Below are 23,395 nucleotides of genomic sequence, written 5' to 3'. Positions count from 1 at the left end.
TGACTGCATAGCAATCCTGAACTTCCTTGGTGGTCACCCTTCCAAGTACTAACTATGGTTGACCCTGATTAGTTTCTGAGCTCTGATGAACTCAGGCTAGTCTGGGCTGGGGAAAAAAACTAGTATTGTATTTGAGTAAATACTGTATCTTTTCTCTCTCTCTCTGGTTTTCCTTAACACACTCCAAGAGTTGTTCTGGCACAGCTTGTGTGACCCATCTTAGGGCAGAGCGTGACCCAGAACAGTAGAGAAGCAGCAAGCTGTTGATGGCGAGGCTTGTACCTTGGTGAATTATTGTGGATCCGTGATTGTGAGTGATTTACATCACATCCCTAAGCTGAATTCCATTCTTTTAAGCTCATTATCTTTAACTGACTCAGGTGTTTAAATTGGTTTAGGTTGGTTTAGGTTGTACAAGAGCCAGTGTGGTGTAGTGGTTTAGAGCAGTAGACTCTGGAGAACCGGGTTTCATTCCCCAGTCCTTCACATGAGTGGTGGACTCTTATCTGGTGAACCGGGTTTGTTTTCCCACTCCTACATTCCTGCTGGGTGACCTTGGGCTTGTCACCTTTCATTCAGAATTCTGTTAGCCCCACCTACCCCACAAGGTGTCTGTTATGGGGAGAGGAAGGGAAAGGAGTTTGTAAGCTGCCTTGAGTTTCCTTACAGAAGAGGAAAGTGAAGTATAAATCCCAACTCTTCTTCTTCTTTACTGTTGATAACTTGGCCTCTGTAGGATACAAAAGGTGCTGTTGAGGAATGACTAGAGCTTCAGTTCAGTCACTTCTCACTGGGAGGTATCTCATATTTATCCTTAGTGTTGCACCCTCACAATGTTGCCATATATTTATAGATTTGGCCAATGGTTTATATCAGGGGTCTGCAACCTGTGGCTCCAGATGTTCATGGACTACAATTCCCATCAGCCCCTGCCACTATGGCCAATTGGCCATGGTTGCAGGGGCTGATGAGAATTGTAGTCCATGAACATCTGGAGAGCCGCAGGTTGCAGACCCCTGGTTTATATTAAGGGATGGGCCCTGACTTTGCTTGTAGAAGTCCTCAGGTTTAATCCTCAGTTAAGTGTCTTGGGTTGGTGGAGCTGAGAGAGCTGCAGCTGTCAAAGAGCTGAGCCAGATGGATGAATTACATCTTTATCCTTTTGAGTATTTCTTCGGGGATGTCTGTAGCTGGGCCAAGGCATGTCCAAATTTCTTTTGTTTGCCCATGTCCGGGCCTCTCTTGACAGCTCTACATTGGAGCATTATATACTGTTTTCAAAGCTGCCCTGACCGCTAGGCTAAGTGGGGTGATTGCCTTCGGCGCCAGATTTCTGAGGTGCGCTGAAAAGATGAGAAAAGCCTCCTTCTGGCATAAAAAGAAGTTTGGCATTAATTGACTTCTAGGTATGGTAACTGGTCTTAAACCTGCCATGGGCCTTTGAAGAGTTTATGGGTTTTTTAAAATTTTACATGGTTAATTTTAATGCCTAGGAAAATGTTCTAGACATTGCATTCCTCTCTGTTGAAGAAGAAGAGGAGGAGGAGTTTGAACTTATTCCCCACTTTGATCTCCTGTAAGGAGACTCAAGGCGACCCACAAACTTCCTCTCCCCACAACAGACACCTTGTGAGGAAGATGGGGCTGAGAGAGTTCTGAATGATCTGTAACAAACCCAAGGTCACCACCAGAAATGTAGGAGTGGGAAAACAAATCCAATTCACCAGATAAGAGTCTGCCATTCAAGTGGAGGAGTGGGGAATCAAACCCTGTTCTCCAAATTAGAATCCCCCTGCTCTTAACCACTACATCACACTAGCTGTTGTATTTATCCTTAGTGTTCCACTCTCACAGTGTTGTCATGTGGATTTTTTGTGAAGAGGGTGCCAAAGCCATATTTCACATAGGGCACTGAAAAACCTTTGGGCAGATCCTGACCTGTGCATGCTCCTACTTTTCCGGACTCTAGCATCCCAAGAGCAGCCACTGCATCCTGTAGGATCAGTTTCCTTAGTAGAGCAAAGTGAAGGTATCATCCCAGAATAATCTTTAAAGCAGCATCAGTTCCCTTAGAATAACCCCCACCCAACTTCGTCCATTCCTTTAAAACCAACTGTGAATACTGTGACTTATGACTTCTTCATTGACTAATTTTTGCTGACTTTCATGTTCCTTTCCAGACCCCACTCGAGCAGATGTGCGTGGGGAGATTCATGAAGCATCTAGCAGGCAATAGCTAGCACTATTCACTTAAACAAGCCAGCATCTAGCCTTCGGTGCCCAGGAATATCATTTGCAATTAGCTAAACTAAAGTCTACAGGAAAGGGCATGGTATCCCTCTGGGAAGCTATGATGATACAATCATTATTTTTTTAATCCATTCCAGAATGCTGCTTTGTTCATGTCTGTCTCTTTTTAAGCTGTCTCTCTCTGCTTATTGAGGTACTTGCTGTTTTTAAATTTATCCTGTTCCCTTTTCCCAAGTTCTTATGGTCCTAGAATTACAACTGATCTTCAGGTTACAGATTTCATGGGAGGAAGGGGGAAATGGTGCCTTTCCTGCCAGAAAGCTCCCTTAAACTAAGGGTTCCATGGAATGCACCCTGGTAATTCACTGACACCAGTCAGGATGTTTTGAGAACCTAGTCTAGACTGACCTGCTGTGAAGGAACTCTTGCAGTGCTACAGTAGAACAATAACAAACTAATGTATAACCAACCCGGTAGAAGGGAAGCGGAAGAGTCTGAATTTATACCCTGCCTTTCTCTCCTGTAAGAAGACTGGAGGCGGGTTACAAACTCCTTTCCCTTTCTGTCCTCACAACAGACATCTTGTGAGGTTGATGGGGCTGAGAGAGCTTGGAGAGAACGATGACTGACCCAAGGTCACCCAGTAGGCTTCATGTATAGAAACAGGGAAAACAAATCCAGTTCACCAGATTAGAGTCCACCACTCATGTGGAGGAGTGGGGAATCAAATCTGGTTCTCCAGATTAGAGTCCACCTCTTGTAACTGGATTGTCCTTTGTCCAAAAGGGATGAAGTCTGCCAGTATGGTCCAACATATAAATGATGTGAATACCATCATTATTTATTTATTTATTTATTTATTTATTTATTTATTTATTTATTTATTTATTTATTTATTTCCTTAGATTTCTATATCGCCCTATCCCCGAAGGGCTCTGGGCAATGTACAGCATGTAAGAAAACAATATAAGACAGTTAAAACATTAAAACATTATAAATGTAGTCTAGGGTCCCAGGTGCTCTAGGTGGCACGCTTGAGCCTTAGCAAGTTTTAGGATCTGTCACAACAGAGATAATTTCCCCTGGAGAAAATGGATGGACTGTAGGACAATATACTCCCTCCCCTCCCAAATGCCTCTCTATGCTGAGGTCCCTCCATACAGGTTCCACCTTTAAAATCTCCAGGATTTCCTAACCCAGAGTTGGCAACCCTATGAAACACAGAACTGCAGTGGAAGAAATGTGTGTGTGGAAAATGGTTCCCCATTACAAATATAGAAGTAGCCAAAGGTTTGCTAGCTGTTAGCACTTTTAGATGGAATCAGCCCTATTCTTTCCTTGAATACAGTCACATACAGAGATCTGCTATAATCTGTCAAAATGTGTGTGAAAAGTTATTCTGAGCACTATTTTTTTATTTTGATGGATGTCAGAATACTGAGATTTTGCATGGATTGAAATAAGCTTTGCCGTGTGGTAGGTTTTGTTATGTGTTAATTTGTTTTTTGATTTAGTGGGTATATTTCCATAACTAGTCCAGCATTTTCCCCGTGCTACATAATAGTATGGTGAAGTGTGAAGAAGGTGAGAATTGTACATCTGAAGTTATCTAATGCTGTAGTAACTTCATACCTTTTATCTCTAAATACAAGATGCGAGAATACAAAGGACAGATAAAATTTTAGAACTTCATCTTAAACTACCTTGCCATCTTTCTGAAAAAGAAAACCTTTCACAAGAGAGTTTTTTAAAAAAATGTTTATTTCTAAAATAAAATTAAGGGTAGGCAGGGGAAAGCAATAAAAACCCTGCCCCCCTCACTTAAATATCTTCGTATCCACAATCCTCAAGCATTAATTAGAAACTTATTACCTTCTTGCTAGTTGAGGTCAGTGTTTGTTTTTTATATTTACTTGATTTACAACTCTCCTTTCTTGCTGAGATTCAGGGTGGATTAGAGAATATATGATAGGTTTTGAGAGCGTGAAGGCAGTATTATATTATAGCCCAGTCTCTTCAGATCTTCGAAGCTAAGTATGGTGGGTATTTGGATGGCAGACCGCCAAGGAAAACTCTGTAGAAGAAAGCAACAGTGAACCACCTCTGCTTCTCATTTGCCTTAAAGCCCCCTGGGGTGGTCATTATAAGTTGGATGCAATTTGATGCACCTATGTATGTACAGGTATATAACTGATTGAATAGATGAAATGAAGGAACTGGTTAATGAGGCAGTGATTGTAATCCCACTTGTATCAATTAGCCTGTCCAAATCAAACAGAGAAGAATTCTGGTTTGATGACCAATGAAGGGATTCTTTAAAAATGGTTAGATTTGAATCCAGTTTGCACATTGAAGCCCAGCAAGAGTTTTGAGATCTTTGACCCTCAAAAGCTTATTAGTCTCTAAGATGCTACTTGAAGACAACCTAGTTATTCTACTACAGACCAACATAGCTACTCCCCCCTTCCAAATGGTTGGTCTTGTTGCCCAAAAGTATAGAAACTGAAATAATCCTTAAGAACTGGCAGGCCACAAAGCAGCCGCTATGGTGTTATGCTTAATCTGTTATGAGAGGGACCTATGTTTGAATCTTCATTGGATGAGCCTGGGCTGGCTGCTCTCAGCTTAATGTACTTGAGCTCTTTGGAAAGAGGGCAGGACAAAATGGATAGAATATGAAGCCCTGTTCTTTAAAAGAAGTCAGGATATAACAAAAAGGGTCAGGGAGCAGCAGTGGAATAGTGGTTAAGAGCAGGTGTACTCTAATCTGGAGGAACGGGGTTTGATTCCCTGCTCTGCCGCTTGAGCTGTGGAGGCTTATCTGGGGAATTCAGATTAGCCTGTGCACTCCCACACAGGCCAGCTGGGTGACCTCTCAGTCCCACCCACCTCACAGGGTGTGTGTTGTGAGGGGGGAAGGGAAAGGAGATTGTATGACCGTTTGAGTCTCCTACAGGAGAGAAAGGGGGGCGGGATATAAATCCAACTCGTCTTCTTCAGTGACAAACCAGAAAGGACAGCTTTAGACCTACATTTTAAGATTTTGGCACATTGTTTCATGAGGTAAATCAAACATACTGTGAGTGGACCCTGTTTTTTTTTTTTTGTCTCCCATATAACTCCCAGTGTCCACCAGGGTTAAGGGTGCCACTAATCCACTGAAGGTGGTGAAGAGAAATGTGACTCATGAAAGCTAACACCCCCCTAAATCTTGTTCATCTCCAAGGTGCTACTGGACTTGAATCTAACTGTTCTGCTGGCTGTGGGAGATTTCCCACTCTTCAGCTCCTGTTGTCAGCTGGTGTTTCAGTTACTGGCAGGCTAAAAGAAATTGCTGTTGGTACCGTGGCATTACATTGATTCTGGATAAAACCTGCAAGTAGGGTTGCTAGGTCCCCCTTGACCACTGGCAAGGGGGATAGGGTTGCCAGCTCCAGATTGTGGGACTCCTGGAGATTTGGGGATGGAGCCACGGAAGCAGAGGGACCTCTGTGGGATTCAATGACAGAGAGTTCACCCTCCAAAGCAGGCATTTTCTCTAGGGGAACTGTCCTCTGTAGTCTGGAAAAGGAATCTGGGGATCCTCAGGTCCCACCTGGTGGCTGGCATTCCTACCTGGAATTGACATCATGCCATCATGAGACACTGCCCTGCCTGGTCTGAACCTCCCCAGACTCCTGCCAGTTGCCAGTTGTTGTCTACATCTCTAATCTGAGTTGCTTTCTATTATACTGACATTTCTAACATTGTCATCCATGCCTTCACAGGCACTGATTCCTCCTGAGGAGATAATATGTTTTGTTATACAACAATCTGGAAATAAAGCCTGAGGAGAAGATTATACACCAGAGGAGGTTGTTAAAACACCTTTAAATTGGTAGACCTGTTATTTCGGCACAACCGTTTACAACCATTATATTAAAGTAGGATTTTTCCTCGAGGATGAAATACGAGCATGGTTACCCCAGTGATAAAAATAATTCTGACATGTATAAGCCAGATAGTCTGACTGATCATGCAGTTGACTTGAATACTTCTCCAAAGTTTCAGTCAGTTCTGCTGTTGCTGAAGAGCAGTTGATTTTCAAAACGACAACTGTGGCTGAAGACCACTGTAAACTGGGAAAAAAGGAGCTCGTAATTTGATTCTGTAGGAAGGAAATGGATCACTTGCAAAGAGTGTTGCCAGTTTCCGGGGAGGCCTGTGCTTACAACTGGTTTCCAGACTTTGGAGACCTGTCCCCAGGGACAAAACGGCTGCTTTGGGCCTTATGGCATTATATCCTGATGAAGGTCGAATCCCCACTTGAAATTTGCACGCAGTTCCAAACCTGTTCATTGTGAAACTGTGTCCTCTTCATCGGAGTTTCTCCCTCCCCAACGCAGCAAGCACACAGCAGACACACCCGGTTGCAGAACTTGGATTAACGGGGAGAACAAGCGCCAGAAATGGAATCTGCCATGCAAGCAATGGGGAGGCCGTCCCTCAAACCTGGTTAGTTTGTGTTCTGAAACCTGGCTAAAACGGTAGTGGGGATTCGACTGAAGTTCCTCCCCTCTCTCCCCAAACCCTACCCCAGGCTTTATCCCTAAATCTCTAGGAATTTCAATCCTAAATGCAGATTTCTTTAAAAAATTGTAACATTGCATCTGCAGATGACTTTAAGGAATTGCTTAGTATACAATGTCAGTTGTTATCTTTGTTGAAAGTGGTTTCTATGGAGTCTGAGCCCTTTTAACACACAATCCATACATTAATAGCATGGCCCAAACTTTATAGATAGTAATTGATTACTTTCATCTTAAAAGTCTGCCTTACTCACTTTCTGTCCAGTTTGAAGGCAGACTTTGGGAGACAAATATAAGATGGTTGTTATTGTGTCTCTTAGCCTTGTATCCAGTGGTGGGATTCAACTAATTTTACAACCAGTTCCTGTGATGAGATTCAAATAATTTAGCAACTGGTTGTTTACAAGCACCATTTTAACAATCGGTTCTGCCGAAGTGGGGCGAACCTGCTGAATCCCACCCCTGCTTGTATCCCCAGAGCATCAGATTCCTGCATTAAGAGAAGAATGTCTGTGCAGTAGCTTGTACATGTAGCAGCAAACTGGAAATTGGTACACCACAAAAATGTAGTGTCCTAGTTGCACAGTTGTGTGCCTAAGCATGGAAGCCCCTGTGCAATTGTCATTCTCTGCATACGGATCTGGCCCAATGAGGGGACAGTGTGGGGAGCAATCACTGATACTGGCTCAAGGCTGAAGAAATTAGCTCAGCATTTGATTCTGTAGGAATAGTATGTGCTTACTTGAGTGGTTTAATGTCCTTTGGCACTGAGGAATTATTTGCAATAAATGATTTAGAAACAAGGATTATGAACTCTTCAAAATGCTCCGTTTTAATAAATGGACCGTAGAAGGTCAAAAAGTAGAAAAGTGAAGGTTTTCCTCGTGGTGGAAAGTGGTATTAAATCGCAGCCGACTTCTGGTGACCCCTTCTGGTGTTTTCAAGACGAGTGATGAGCAGATTTGCGATTGCCAGCCTCTGACTAGCAGCACTAGACTTTGGTGGTCTCCCATTCCAAGTACTTAACCAAAACTGACTGTGCTTGGCTGGCTTCCAAGATCTGACACGATCAGGCTATTCTAGTCTATCCAGGTCAGAGCACAGGTTTGCTTCTATTTAGGAATTCATTTGATTAGAAAAGCAAGTATCCTTGGATTGTAAAACTCAAGGTCAGAAATCCTTGCTTCTTATATTCTACCACATGTATCTTGGAAGTGGGAGTGAGAGCTTTGGGGCTCTCAGATTTATATGGTGCTGAATGTTAGCAGGAGAGATTCCCTAGAATCAGTCTAGAGCAGGGGTCTGCAACCTGTGGCTCTAGAGCCGCATGCAGCTCTTTCAGCCTTATACTGTGGCTCCGCGTTGCCTGGAGGGTAGCGTGGGCGTGTCCCTCCAGTCCTGCAAAGCAGCGCTGGAAGGAAAGGTGAGTGGAGGGACCGAATCGGAGGCAGCTCCGTGTGTGAGGGGGTCAGCTTTTTACATCCCCTCCACTCACCTTTCCTTCCAGCTGGAAGGAGTTCCAGTGCTGCTCTGGAGAGCAGGAGGGACACGCCCACGCTGCCCTCCAACCCCTGGAGGTCAGAGGGTAGTGTGGGCGTGTCTCTCCTGATCAGCCACCATCCCCCCTCTGCCATCCCCGCAGCTGCCATCCCCTCTCTACCCCCCTCTACCAGAGCATCCACCTGCTCCGTTGGGCAGAGGGAGTTTCCCTGCCTGGCACCCCTGCCTCCTGCAGTGCAAGAGGTGGCGGCACTGGGCAGGCTGCAGCTGCCATCCCCCCTCTGCCCCATGGAGCAGGCGACTGCCTGCTCAGTCGGACAGAGGGAGTTTCCCTGCCCGGCGCCTCTGTCTCCCAGCGCTGGAAGGAAAGGTGAGTGCAGGGGCCAAACTGGCTTGGTAGATCTTCAGGGCTGTGGAAAACGGGTCCAAATGGCTCTTTGGGTGGTAAAGGTTGCCAACCCCTGGTCTAGAGTAATCTTTTCTTTTCTTTTTTGGTGAAATGTATTTGGTTTAGAAGGTGGGAGAAAGGCAGGCTATAAATGAAGTAAATAAAATGAACATATTTACTTCCAAGTCTTCCTCCAGCATGATTTAGGGCTGAGATTGGTAGGTACAAGTAAGGCAATCATCATACTACATATAAGTGACATGCTTAAAATATTTTGCTTTTGAGGGTTGTAGATTTCTGAAGAAATGTCTCGCAGGACACTCAATCTTCCCCCATGGACCTCTTCCAGTAAGCACTAGATTTTCATAGGAATCTGTTTTGGACAAAGGCGAGTTGAAGGACAGAGCAAAATCTGGGTTTCCAGCTGAACTCAATGGCATTGACATTTAATCTGACTTTGGCTATGATTCAAAATTCATGGCTTCCTCAGGGGTCTCATCATTGTAAGGTTTCTCATAGGAATTTTTTTCCTGCTTGACTCATATTGGCTTGAGGCTTAGACTGCAGTTTGCTTCCAAAACTGTCCCTTCAAGCATCTTGGCAGATGGCAACTTGTCCCGTGCGCTTAGGGTGTTTGTGAACTGAGGTTGTAGATAGAGTGACCAGCTCTGAATTGGAAAATTTCTGGAGATTTTGGGTGTGTTGCCTGGGAAAGGGAGGGTCTGGGATGTCCAGGGAGTTCAGTGAATATTATGTTGTTGAATTCACCCTCCAAAGCTGTCACAACCCCTATAAACGTATCAGTGCTTCGAAAGCAGAATTCTTGTTTATTGATTGCAAGCATAGAAATGTTGTTGACTTATATGTCAGAACTGAGTACATTAGAACCAGCAAAGCATTATATTCGCCAGCATAGCTATGTCAGGCCCATCCCGTTTACCTCCCCTATGGCTCCCCACTTTCTCCAGGGGAATGGATCTCTGTTGTCTGGAGATCAGTTGTAATTCTGGGAGATCTCCAGGCCCCACCTGGAGGTTGGCCAACCTGGTTGTGAGGGGGTCTTTCTTGATATCTTTTGCCTTTCTTTATTATAGCTCCATCTCCCACGGATTATGTTCATATAGGTCCCATGATCCCCAGCCTAGCTTTTTTTTAGATGTTGAAGGGGACTCTCTCCTCTTCTTCACTAGCAAAAATGGTGGTTGGATTCAACCTGGTATGTTTTTTTCACTTGGATGTTCCAAACTTGTTTTGATTAAATGGGAGGAACAAGAGGAGTAATTTAATATTATGCATTATACATTAATTGCAGCTGGAACTCAAGGATTGCTTGTTCAGCCTTGTTTCCAATGCCAGAGAACCAAAATTGAACTCACAGTAAAACAGGCCCAGAAATATATTTTTGTACTCCGGTCTCTCTCCGCTCAGTATCCCTAACAAACGTAAGTATGTTTGATTTGTACTGACAATATTGGTGTGAGCTATGATTGATTTGGTTGTTCTTCTTGCTCAGTTTTAATTTTTGCAATACCCTGCAACTAATAGCAATAAAATCAAGCTGAATCAGGTGGCTGCTTTTTGTAGCAAGCTAAAGGAAAATGTTACTCTAAGGGGCTTTTGCTTTCAAATACCTAAACTGAGACCCAAGAAGAACTTCACTGGAGGTTTGACGTAGATGGCTTTAAGGGGGATTACATCAATTCATGGAGGACTGATCTATCAATTAATGCCAAGCAGAGGCATATTGGGGGGAAATGGTACCTGGAGACAAATTGTATCTGGGCACCCCCCCACTGCACCTGGGGCGGGGCTCCGCCCCCACGCCGCACCCCTTCGCTGGGCTCCTGGAGCCCGGCAGCCGGCAGGCCAGTTTCTGCCCTCCCCTGTGGGGAGAGCAGAAGAGACCTCCGTCCTCCAAGAGGTGCTTTTATAAACATTGAGGTCGGGGGCATGGCTCAGGGGAATGGGGCCTCAGCGTTTATAAAAAGCACCTCTTGGAGGACAGAGGACGGCAGTCTCTTGCGAGCCTGGGGAAGGGTGTGGGGGCGGTGTCCTCGGGTGTCCTTGATCCCGCCCACGTCGATGATGATATGGGCGGGGCTGAGGGAGCCCGAAGACAACGAAGCATCAGGACTTCCTGCTGCCTCGTCATCTTCACGCTGGATCTAGTCACATGGGGGGCCAATTTTGTGCCCCCACGTGCCAGATTAGTGGTGCCCGGGTACAAGGGATACCCCCGCATCCCCAGACAGATATTCCACTGATGCCAAGATTGAATCTCTATGGGCAGTGAATTTCTATCATTGCTGGAGATGGGAGGGGGTAAGAAGGGATTGCCGGTAGAGGTTTTGGCTTCCATGTCCTTATTGTAGGCATTCTGGGAGCATCTGTGGCGTTTAGTATTTCACATGCTTCTCTCTTGTGGTGATGATCCCTTAATCCTCATCTCCAGTTGAAACCACTTCCTAAGTAAATGAAGCAGCTGAATTCCCATTATGTTTTCCCTGCCCTCGTCTTTTCCTTCTTTCCCTTTGCTGCCTTTCTCATTATCAATATGGTGATTATAAACTCCTTGGGGCCAGAACCTTTTTCTCTGACTTGCTCTTGTGTAAAGCAGCCTGTCTTTTGATGGCACTATATATTCTCCTGCAAAGGGTTCTTGTCCAAGACCTAAATTCCCTCTGTTGAAACTATACCATCTTCCCAGTTTTTCTTGCATTTCTCTTTCTGGTCTCTTTTTATATCTGCTGATTCATTCCTCTCTGCAAGACTCTCTCTTGCACTTTTCCTTGGCTGTTCTCTGGCACTCCTGGTATCCTACAGTGTCTCACCAGGAGTTTCCTGCCCTGCGCGGTGTCGGCGAAGCCCTAACTGTGCACCGTTGCTCTTTTTCTCATTTGAAGCATGTCTTGGAAAAGTAAAGGAAGACACAGGCTAAGATTTTGGGTGGGGAAACTGGGGGGTGGGGACAGAGCTTGTGCCCTTTCCAAGACGGGATACCTTTGTGCCTGCCCACTAAGGAAAGAAGCTTGTTTATAGAAGGCTGGAGAACCCATAGCGGGCCAAAAGAGGCTGCAGCAGTAGAGGATGTTTTCCCGGAAGCGTAGTTTCACCTTTGGAGCCTATGGAGGGTATGTATCTGGACTAGCCCAGTGTTTCTCTGCTGCGTGTCTTTTGTGCAGCATTACAGGTTTACAGACTGTTCCTGGGAAATGTGGACCTGGACTTCTGTAGGTCTTCTGGGAGTGGGGGGGTGACTCTCTCCCTCCTCCACCAGGACAGTGAGGGCTTTCCCAAACATTGTGGGCTGGCTTGGGGAGTGCCCTGGATTGTTTCCTGCAGAATGATTTCCCCTAAAATGCATCAGGTAAACTTATGGATCCTTCTCCTTCCTCTCCCCTTTACCTTCTTCCTGTTGTATTTTATATCCCATGCAGTTTTAGGTTGGGGATGGTTGAATTTTCCCTTTTTGTTTACAAGGTTTTGAAGTAGAACAATTACAACTGTCTACTCCAGAGATCTGTGCTTTGAATTGCAAGAGAGGCTGTTCAAAATACAGGAATGGCAGGATTAAGAATGCATTCTAGCATTTAAAGGAGGATGCTATTTGCATAGCCTAAGCTAACAGGGTTGGCCTTGGGCAGTATTGGATGGGACACTAGCAAGGAAGTCCAGGATCGCTAGGCAGGAGCAGGTGATGGCAAACCACCACCTCTGGTTGTCTCTTGCCTTGGAAACCTCAGTGGGGTCACCATAAATCAGGTGTGACTTGATGGCAAAAAAAAGAAATGCATCCCATGGAATGTAGATGTTCAGTTGAGAGGGTTTCTTGAGCATGAAGCTAATTGTGATTAAATATATTACATATATTTAAATATAGGAAAAATTTCAGACCATAAAAACACACTGTGTTGCAAATCGCTCTGTCGCAATCCCAATGAGAACCACACAGTTGTCCAGGATCCTGTGTAAGGAGATGTCTCCTAATGGCTTCTTGTACTAGCAGAAGGAACCATCCACTGTTGCTAGATTTCTTCTGACTTGCTCCTTCCATTGCAGACCCCCACACTGCATCCCATGCTGTACTGCAGACATCACTGTACCCACTCATTTTGAGGAGACCAGCAGGAAGGGAGAAGAGAGGAAATTCTATTCTGCGGGTGCAGTGGTCCTCAGAATCCAACCCCGTAATTCTGGGAATGGTAGTTTTGGCAAGGCACTGAACATTCTCTGTTATAGATTCCTAGTATCCTCCCATCCTGAACTACAGGATGTGACTGTGTGTTCCTGCATGGCAGAGGCTTGGACTTGATGGCCCTCATGGCCTCTTCCAACTCTATGATTCTATGATTTCCCAGGGTTCACTGGGAAGAGGGAGTGCCTCGGTCATGGCTAATGTTCCTGTCCGCCAGTGTGAAGTTTGGTCACATCCAAACTTGCTCTGGCCCAACATCCGCAATAAAAGATAACATTATATAATGTATGTGAAGTGATTCAGATGCTTGGTGCCTTAGAAACATTGTGTATATTTATTATTCAATGTAAGGTTGCCAACTATTACAGTATTGGTTTAACCAATAAAAATACATTCTGTTATATAACTCTGTAACGTGTAGGTTTGAAAAACCAATAGTCTTCAGAGCTAGTCCTGTTACAGTTTTTACTTCGCCTTTCCACAAAGGCTCCATATGCTACTCACTGAGCTTGTCCTTAGGGAGATAGCATTTTTAAAACCCAAACCTCGCAATATTAGATATGTGGAAGAAAATATGACCTGAGGTATCTTGGAATTGGCTTTTGGGTTGTGTTACCAACCTCCATGTGGTGTCCAGTGGGCAGAGGAAACACTTTCCATTAGCAGATCTTATTATCTGGATTCAAACTGCAGTATGTAAGTGTGGCCTTTCCAACAGGTCTTTCCAACTTTTCATGCATAGTCACAGAAAGATATGGTCTTGTTCTCTATGGGTTGGGTTGCCAGGTCTGAATTGGTGGGAGCTTTACAGAGGCAGGTTTGGGAAAGAGTTTAGAACCTGCCCCCAAACTCTATGGTTTCCATAGAATTTTGGGAGAGAGTCCTAGAGTGTCCCCTTGGCATGATGCCAGTGCTTCTACATCAATCTAGAAGTCATGTCATCATGCAGCGGGCTCACACCGCTCCCCCAATTCCACTGGCCCACTTCCATCCACTGGCCAACTGAGTGTCTGTGGGCAGTAGTGTGAATTGGTGGGCAATTGGTTATCATTACCAGGCAACTGGGAGCCCTGTCTGTGGGCCTTCCTCGTGCCATCAGGATCTTCTTGGAAAGAAAGTGAAAATTCTCTCCATCAATGGTAAAAAGCGATGTCTTGGATCTTTGCTAGTTCTTCCAATGGTGTCAAAGATATCAGCATCTGGGAAGGTCGAAAGGGCTATGTGAATGGAAAGGAGATGAACCTGCTATTTCAAGGGTGTATTAATCTAACTGGGATGGCTTCCCTTTGATGCAGGAAGACTGATGAGGCAGAACACTGCATTGGTGACCTCCTAGACTCACCGGTCCAGGACTCTCCAGCTGTCATCCACTCAGCTGTTCCAAACAAGGTAAGGCACCCCAGTTTCTCATTGGATGACTAGTAGTGGGGATGTGGCTGTGGCAAGTTCACTGTGAGACTAGTGATATGTGCTTGAATCGGAGGTTATGTGGCTCAATGTTATGCACGTGTGTGTATGCACCAGAGTGGCAGCTGTACGTGTTTCCTCCAGGATGTCTTACCAATTGGTCAGGGAAGGTTACAGCTGTGTTTTAGTCATCCTGCATTCTATGTGCTGGGCCTGCATGCCAGTACATGTAACCATTCAGTATCTCTTGTTTATATCGAAGGGTATGAGCCAAACAACACATTTGAGTTGTTTAAGAGTTGGGTCTAGATTCCCCAAACCCAATTCGGGCTCTCTGCAGCCACACGAATCTGTGGGACTGGGTTTCTAAGAAAAAGAGAGCCCCGAGTCTCTGTCAGGGGAGGAAGGGCCGTTGCCTTCCCCTCAAGCTATTTACCTGGACATACATAGTGCTGGGGGAGGGGATTTTCCTCCCCTCAAATGCTGCTTTTCCATGTGGAGTATTCTGTGTACATGAAGCAGCCAAACCAGGGAAATAATAGCCTACTACTGTTTCTGTGTAGGAAAATGGCTTGGGGAGAAGGTGGGATTCCCCCACCCAATTTTGGCTTTCTTTTTTAAAAAGTCATTCCTTTCAGCTACCGTGTGACTGTGGGGAACCTGAGCCTTTAAAAACCAGGACATTTAGTCTGTCCCTCAGGTTTATGCTGTAGTTCAACCCAGATGAAAATAATTACTCATTACCAGCACGCACCACTGCTCTATGCCAAGTACGAACAGTGGTCTGTCTAGCCAAGTGTCATCTACTTTCCTCTAAGGACTCGAGCCAAGGTCTTTCTTGGCTCTGCTCCCACCATGAGCTAATATGACCTGGTGATGCCTGGGGCTGAACATGAGATCGTTTGCATACAAAGTGTATGCTCTACTCTTGAGCAGCATTCCCTCCCGCCAGACCAACAAACGTTTTTTCTGCCTCTTTGTATTCATGTCGATGAGGCTGCTGTTTCATTCACTGCTGGTATATGGCAAACTTCATTCCAGCAGAGTGCAGAGATCCAAGACTCTTTAAAAAGAATATTTAAAAAGCTGTAACCAGTTGGCTGCTTGGTGGTGACTAAGTTTCCTCTTCTTGATTGCTTGACTTTCAGTTTGTTTTTTTCTCAAAGTGGGTTCTTGGTACGGATGAAATGAGATGAGGAAATGTCATATAGATTATACTGCTGTGATTTTTTCCCATTCATATAGAGATACTCACAGAATTCTGATCCCATGTGTACATAGACCCCTATCTGGATGGCCCAGTTGAGCTAGGCCCAAGTCCCACGTTTCAGAGTTCACAGTTGGGATCTGGGCTTCTGACTCTGTATTATAGCCACAAATGAGTGGTGGGTTCCCCCTGATTCCCATACTTGGGTTTTGATTGGGATTGAAGCATGTGGGGTAGGACTTCAGCCTTTGCCCTGCCCTATTTTTGCAACCTGAAATGGCCTCAAGGGGTCACTTTTTGGCCCATTGAAGAATCACGCAAATATCTTAAGGTGGAATGTAAGTTTTCCCCAATGGGTCAAATATAGCCCTCAAGGACCATTTTAGGTAAGGAAAATTGGGCATTTGGGTAGCCTAGGGTTGCCAGGTCTGGGATGGAAAATTCCTGAAAATTTTGAGGATAAAGCCAAGGGAGGGCAGGGTTTGGGGCTGGGAAGGAACCCCGTGAGGTATAATGCCGTAGAGTCCATAATCCAAAGCAGCCATTTTCTAAAGGGAAACTGATCTCTATAACCCGTAGACCAGTTGTAATTCCAGGAGATCTGTAGCTGTGACTTGGAGACTAACAATCCTATCATTGTCTTTTAGATAGGACGTTTTCCAGATCTGTGTGGAAACTTTTCAGTTCAGCAGATGAGGAGAATCTATATTTTTTAAAAAATACTATCCTGACTATTGGATTTTTTTTTTTTGCTTCTATTAAGGATGCAAGACATTTAGATCATGACATCTTTTTAAATGGCATAAGTTGAGTAGGTGCTGTTTTTGAGTTTAGGGTTTTGAAGCCATTATTAAACCTTGTGTAATAGTCTCAGTCATTTCTATTTGTGCAACATTGTGGGTCAGGGCATTGCCGTTAAAGAATTTTGCAGATTCAAATGTTGGCAGACATGTTGAAGTGCAGTGTTACAGTTATTATGGAATTAACAAAACACATCATATTGTTGAAAGTTTTCATGACCGGAATTAACTGGCTGTGTAGTTGTGGTCTGGTTAGGAGCAAAAACTACCAGACCGTGGCCACAACGCATGGCCAGCCCAGAAAACCCACAATGGCCAAAATCTCCACATCTTTTAAATCTAATCACTGCATGTGTAAGATTTCTTGTTTTGTCTTGCTTTTCACAGGCAGTGGATTTGTTTGAAATGATTGAAAAAATGCAGGTAAGTCAGGTTTGCTTATCCCGTTGAAGTTTGATTCATGATGGTGGATTGCTTTCTGTGCATTAAACTGCCGTGCAGTTGCCCTGCAGTTCCAGTCCTGTTTGCCTCTTCCCATAGCCATGTAAAAAGCTCCCCTCCTGTCTTGCATTTCTTTCTACTAACCTTACCTTAATGTTAGCCTACAGTTAGATAGGGGCTCAGCGAGAGGATAAGAGGGATGCAATTTGGGTTGGGAGTCCTCCCAGCTGACAGTGAACTAGTTCAGCTTGTGGAGCTAGTTCAGCTTGTGGGTACAGACTGCGGTGGAGGGGTGTCTTTAGCCTTCCTATTGTTTTCCCTAAAATGGCTGCCAGAGTGCCTATTTTTTCTGCTGTGGGGTTTCATGTGTATTGACTGCAAGACCTCTCATCCCTGAAGGGAATCCTATCATTCTACTCATGGGCTTCCTTACCAACAACTCTGGTCTTTAGAAAGAGTTTTTGAAAGCTCTGTCCTATTTCCACTTTTTACAAATTGGCCATCTAATAACAACAGAGATCCTGCTTGTTAGTTAATATTCATTTCACCACCAACTTGAACTTGAAGAACTTGTGTAGGAATGGATGTGTATTCAAGAACTTGAAGTCTTGTGTAGGAATGGATGTGTATTCTCCCCCAGTTGGAGGTGAAACTCCTATTGCCATCTGGCTCAGAAATAGTCACAGAGACTAAAGCTAAAATAAATATATTTGGTGATCCATGTTTTGTTTGTAATGTCGGAGAGCATTGCCAGATAACTGGCATCAGAAGAAAAAGAGCTTGGATTTATAACCCACCATTCTCTCCTGCAAGGAGACTCAAAGGGGCTTATAAACTCCTTTCCCTTTGTCTCCCACAACAGACAGTTTGTGAGGTAGGTGGGGCTGAGAGAGTTTTGAGAGAACTGTGACTAGCCCAAGGTCACCCTGCAGGAAGGTAGGAGCGCGGGAACACATCCATTTCACCAGGTTAGAGTCTGCTGTTCAAACTCGGTTCTCCAGATTAGAGTACACCTGCTCTTAATCACTATACCACACTGGCAAACTCTTTCTTTCTTTCTTTCTTTCTTTCTTTCTTTCTTTCTTTCTTTCTTTCTTTCTTTCTTTCTTTCTTTCTTTCTTTCTTTCTTTCTTTCTTTCTTTCTTTCTTTCTTTCTTTCTTTCTTTCTTTCTTTCTTTCTTTCTTTCTTTCTTTCTTTCTTTCTTTCTTTCTTTCTTTCTTTCTTTCTTTCTTTCTTTCTTTCTTTCTTTCTTTCTTTCTTTCTTTCTTTCTTTCTTTCTTTCTTTCCCTGGTGTTCAGACAGGGAAGTGAATGTGCCCTGGAGTGAGCTGAGAGGCCCTTGTGGTGGTACAAGCTGTCACTGTAGGCCAAGCAGCCCCTGGGGCTCAGGAAGAGTTACTGGGGCTTGACCCTGCTTGCTCCTGGTCATCAGGCGCCCTCTAGGGTAGTTGCCTACTGGGAAATTTTCTTGTGAGTTAAATGGCCAGTCCACCCCCTACTGGCTCGAAAGACAACTGTAGCGCAGCTCTGATGCAATACATATGTAAAAAAATGCCCTTCCCTAACCTTTAGAAGAAGAAGAGTTTGTATTTTTATCCAGCTTTTCTCAACTGTAAGGAGTTTCAAAGTGGCTTACAAACTCCTTCCCTTCCCCTCCTTGGAGGTTAGCAACCCTAACAGGGATCATTACCCTCTCCCTCTCCACAATATTTCATGATGCTGTTAGTTCTCAAAAGTATCTGTATATCCAGCCAGTTCACTGGTTCCACACATGAGTAGGTAGCTATTGCTATAAAAATTCTTTGGTCCCTATGTATTAAGGATGCATACCCAAGATTCAGATCACTTTGCTTAGAGAACTAAAACATCGGTGTTGGTTCTATATTGATGGCGGGGTGGATCCAAGAATCCTCCAAGGAGTCTTCTTCCAGCCTAAGGAGTCTTCCTCCAATTTAAGTGATTCTTTGTCCAACATAAGAATCATTCAAGTTGGAGAAAGGATTCAAACATTGCTTGGAAGAGTGGTGGGATAAGGGTAGAATCCACCCTGATAACACTGTAGCTTATAACGAGATGTAGAAAGGAGCCTCAATGGTCTTAACATACTTATATTTGCATTTTTTGCATATGTTTATTTACTTCCTTTATACCACATCTTTCTTCCCAATGGGGATTTAAAACACCCTGTATCGTTCTGTTCTCCTCCACTTTATTTTCACACTAACCCTGTGAGGTAGGTTAGGCTGAGAGTTTGTGACTGGCCCAAGTTCCAGTTAGCTTCCAAGGAACAGGTAGAAATTTGCACCTGCATCTCCCAGACCCAAGGGTGACTGTAACTGCTATACGATACTGCCTTTTCAATATATCCCAGAGTGAGCCTTTTTGGAAAACCTAGTTTTCCTTTCACCGAAATCTGAAATGGTGGCCTTGGTAAAGTATTGGAAGAGATCTTGGTAAAGGGAAGGGGGAAGGAAATAGACTTACAAGGCTATGGGGCTTCACCGTTTTGCTTTCTCTGTGTCTAGAGAAGTCGTTTGGATGAGCAAAGATGTTCACTTCCAGCTCCACTCAAGGTGAGTTCAGAGCTTTTGTGGACTTATAGAGATAAAAATGGTAAATATATAGAACAAACCATCACATCTGATGATAAAGCCCTACTGGGGCTCCAGCTGTGGTGGGAAACCTCCCCCTAGCATCCGTCTTGGCCATCGCGGCTACAAGCAGCGGTGGGAGAATTTTTTTTAAAATTCCTCAATGTCATGGTTTACCATTACATCCCTTCCTGGGAAAGCCTGGAAATGACATAGAGTAGCTCTAGGAATTGCTGGAAACTCTGTGCCTTTTCCATAGAGTTTCTAACAATTCCTTAAAAAACTGTACTGCCCCTTCCGCACATGCAGAACAATGCACTTTCAATCCACTTTTACAATTGTTTGCAAGTGGATTTTGCTATTTCGCACAGTAAAATCCAGCTGCAAAGTGGATTGAAAGAGCATTATTCTGCACGTGCAGAGGGGGCCTACATCACTTGCAAGTTTTTCTGTGAAGTGATGTCTCACCGTAGTGCATCCATGTCCCTTGGCAACAAATGGTAGTGATTAGACAGGAAAAGGGCCCTAGCAAGCATGAGGACAAGTATGGGGGCTGTCACCACGGGGTTTTAACAGGAGGGGGTTTGGTCAAGCACGCTTAATTAACCTACAACCCCCATTCATCATGAGTTCCAGGTAACAAAACTTGTTCTCTAAAATTAAACTACAGAGCACAGTAATTATAGCAATAAAAAAATTCAGCAGCAGCAAATGTACATTTGATGGTTCTTTCCTGTGGGTATTACTTTTCAAGTTTAAAGTAGAGATCACAGACAAAGTGTGGGGACTTCGGAGAGGGGAATTTGTTGTCTGCGTTGGTGGACAAATTGGATGTGGGCTATGTTTGAATGAATGAGCAAAATTATTTCTGGAAGCTGGGAAAGGTGACTCATATCTCTCTCCCACTGTTAGCTATTATATAGTAATGGAATTAAAGAGGGGTAGATTGAGAGGTCACATACGTTGTCTTGTTAGCGGGTTCAAAAATTCTCTTAAAGGGTTCGTCCCGGTTGGAAAGGGTGTGATGAGATGTGATTGTTCCTAGTTCCTTGCACATATATCTTTGCAAATTATGTTTTTGTGATTTCAGAGAGAAGAAGAGTACATTCCATACCCCAGCATCCAGGAGGTGGGCCACAGCAAAACCATCCAAGAGTTGTAGAGGCTTAGCTCCAAGGGGGCCAGGGGTGTGTGTGTGTGTGTGCACAATGCACCGGGCGCATGCCCTTGTGGGGGTGTGGCGAGGGCATAGTGGGAGCAGGTCGGGAGCATTCTGGGGTGGGACGGGGAGGATTACGCACCAGTGCACCAGGCGCTTTCCCCCCTTGCTACGCCTCTGAACTTGGCTTTAAGTTCAAGTGTATTCTAAGACTCAAAATCGTAGAGTTGAAAGGGGCCATGAAGGCCATCTAGTTCAACTCACTTCCCAATGCAGGATTGGCCTAAAATATCTGAGACAAGTGTTCAGTGTTTGTCCAACCACTGCTTAAAGACTGCCAGTGAGGGGAAGCTCACTACCTCTTTAGGTAGCTGATTCCACTGTTGCACAACTCTTACTGTGAAAATGTTCCCTAATATCCAGTCGGATTCTATGTGCCCATAATTTAAACCCATTATTGTGAGTCCTGTCCTCTGCCAGCAGGAACTGCTCCCTGCCTAAGTGATAGCCCTTCAAATTCATAAAGAGAGCAATTATGACCCCCCCCCCCATTTCTGCAGGTTAAATTTCCCAAGTACCTCTGGCTCAAGCCCTCCCAGCTGTATCAGGAGCTAGTCTGAGTGGGTGTCCCTCAAAATTCTTGAATGGTATTTCATGGGTTGTGGATCCTGTTGATTTGTTTTGCTAATGGACACAGCTGTGGCACATCTACTGCACAATGGCTGCCAAAGCTTACCTTCAGTTACACAGTGAAGATCTTTGGCCCCTTCCACACATGCAGAATAATGCACTTCCAATCCACTTTCAATGAACTTTGCAGCTGGATTTTACTGTGTGGAGTAGCAAAATTCATGTGCAAACAGTTGTGAAAGTGGATTGAAAGTGCATTATTCTGCATGTGCGGAAGAGGCCTTTGTGCTGCTGCCCAAACAGCATTTAAAAAAACCTGCTAATCAATCAAATTGCCAGCTGCCAATGAGAAGCCTTGCTGGGCAAAAGACCCACCTGGTTGGTAGGAACCAGAAATGTTGTTAATGGGCACCACAGTGGGAATTCCAGCACAAGCGGATGTGTTTTCCCCCAAAGGAAGAAGACTTTTCCTGGTGCAAGGAATGTATTTGTTTTCTGTGTCAGTGTCAAGTAAAAAGTTAAAATATTTATTTATAAGTTTTATATAAACCACTGAAAATAGAAGACAGCAGTGCTGTCTTCGGATTTGGGGGTAAGTCTGCATGACATTATTTTTTCAGATAATTTTGAGGTTCAGTACAGATGCCAGTTCTCACCAGTGGTGCAGGTCTTGACTCCTGGCTTGTGCCAGCCCCCACACTGCCTGTCTTTCATTCCTCCTAGGTGTTACGGAGAGGGTGGCCCTACCCTCTCATTATCTTACCTCAGTTCGGAGGCTACTGGATTGAAGGGACCTGTCACAGCCTGCCTAGTTCAGGCCCAGAAATGCATGACCTGCCCTCCCCTTGCGGTGGGAAGGTGAAGCTGGAGTGTGATCCGACAGCTAAGCTGTACCGCAAGCACTTCCTGGGGAAGGTAAAGTTTACAGAGCTTACAACCCTCAAATTTTTCTTCCGTCTTCTATCTGTGTTTCTAGCACCATTTAAAAATCTGTTTGTGGGTTTCCAAAAATATAGTAAGAACAACATCATAATTGCAGTGGCGAAGATAACCATTTGCAGATATTTGCAGGATGGAACCTCCCCTTCCTACTGAAGCCCATTGAGCCCTTCAAAGTTTTGTTTGGAGAGGTGATCGCTGGACCTTCAGGAACAGCATGTGGAGCAAAAAGGGGGGGTGGGGCTGTAGAGGGACGAGAGAACGGAGAGAATTTGTCTCCCTCTCTTTCACATAGTGTTGCCAGGCTCTGCCTGACAACCAGTAGGAGGTTTGGAGGTGGGTTCATGGGGCTGTGTTGTGTAATGTCATTTCTGGGGAAAACCTGGAAGTGATGGAGGGTAGGACTAGGTATCACAGGAAACTATTAGAGTTTCTGGCAATTCCTAGAGCTACCCTCTGTCACGTCTGGATTTTCCCCAGAGGTGATGTAATGGCGCTTTTGCTACCACCATTGTGGGTAAGGTATCCGATGTCCTACCCAAGAATCTGGAAAGTCTTCTTACAGAAATGGAAATGTTGGAGGAACTGCATGATTGGATACAGACAGGCAAACCTGAAATATAGCAGAATCAACGCTGAATTATATTCAGTATACTGATGTCGGCATACACAGTAAAATGATAAAAATGAATATATTAAAGACGTTTAAATGTTATAATTCACAGCGTTGCTAATTCACATGCTTCTGTCCCTTGGGATTAATTCCGTTCTTCTACAAATACCTCCCCACAGAGTAACCAAAAATCTTCATTAATGAGGGGCTATTAGTGCCTCATTAATGACAAATAGCTTGAAAGTACCTTGGTAGGCAGATATATCATCCCTCCTCATGAGAATTATTTCAACTGGGAGAATCGTTTATTTTATGACTGCTGTCAAGAATGCCACCCTAAATCTTTGGATGAAGCTGATCACATAAAGATTCCTTTGCTCTCAACTAATATCTGCCACCAAGGCGAGCATAGATTTCATATTTTTGAAATCTAGTGAGCACAGTGGACTGATGTGACAGGTACCACACAGCTGTAACGAACTAGCAAAGTCCAGGCCAAAGTTACCATTCTCAGTTCTTTATTGTGCTGGCAGTCATAGTCAGATACAGGCAATGTGAGCCTCAGACCTCTGATAGTAGATTTTACACAGTGGCATTTCACGTTCCCGCCAATACAGAATAAACAGAGCAAATACTCAGAGCAATACAGAATAAACAAAGCATAGTTTCACACAGGCAAGTAGAGATAACCTACAAGCAAAAATCCC

The 23,395-nt window shown here is 44.4% G+C and overlaps 1 protein-coding gene across 3 annotated transcripts in view; it reads left to right on the top strand.

The window, feature by feature from the left end:
- The window catches only part of LOC125437117 (rap1 GTPase-activating protein 1-like), a 60,204-nt gene that overhangs the window by 5,438 nt on the left and 31,371 nt on the right, over positions 1-23,395 (top strand). For 2 of the 3 annotated variants that reach the window (XM_048504497.1, XM_048504496.1), the window contains exons 2-6: positions 14,197-14,290; positions 16,703-16,738; positions 19,282-19,329; positions 20,438-20,476; positions 21,860-22,051. In XM_048504497.1, coding sequence (XP_048360454.1) covers positions 16,721-16,738; positions 19,282-19,329; positions 20,438-20,476; positions 21,860-22,051 — 297 coding nt within the window. In that variant the 5' untranslated portion in view covers positions 14,197-14,290; positions 16,703-16,720. The remainder of the gene's footprint in view (positions 1-14,196; positions 14,291-16,702; positions 16,739-19,281; positions 19,330-20,437; positions 20,477-21,859; positions 22,052-23,395) is intronic. The other variant, XM_048504498.1, reaches the window with a different exon arrangement.

The sequence above is a fragment of the Sphaerodactylus townsendi genome, linkage group LG07 (assembly GCF_021028975.2).
Source record: "Sphaerodactylus townsendi isolate TG3544 linkage group LG07, MPM_Stown_v2.3, whole genome shotgun sequence".
Taxonomy (NCBI): Eukaryota; Metazoa; Chordata; class Lepidosauria; order Squamata; family Sphaerodactylidae; genus Sphaerodactylus; species Sphaerodactylus townsendi.
This window is presented reverse-complemented; position numbering and strand designations above follow the sequence as displayed.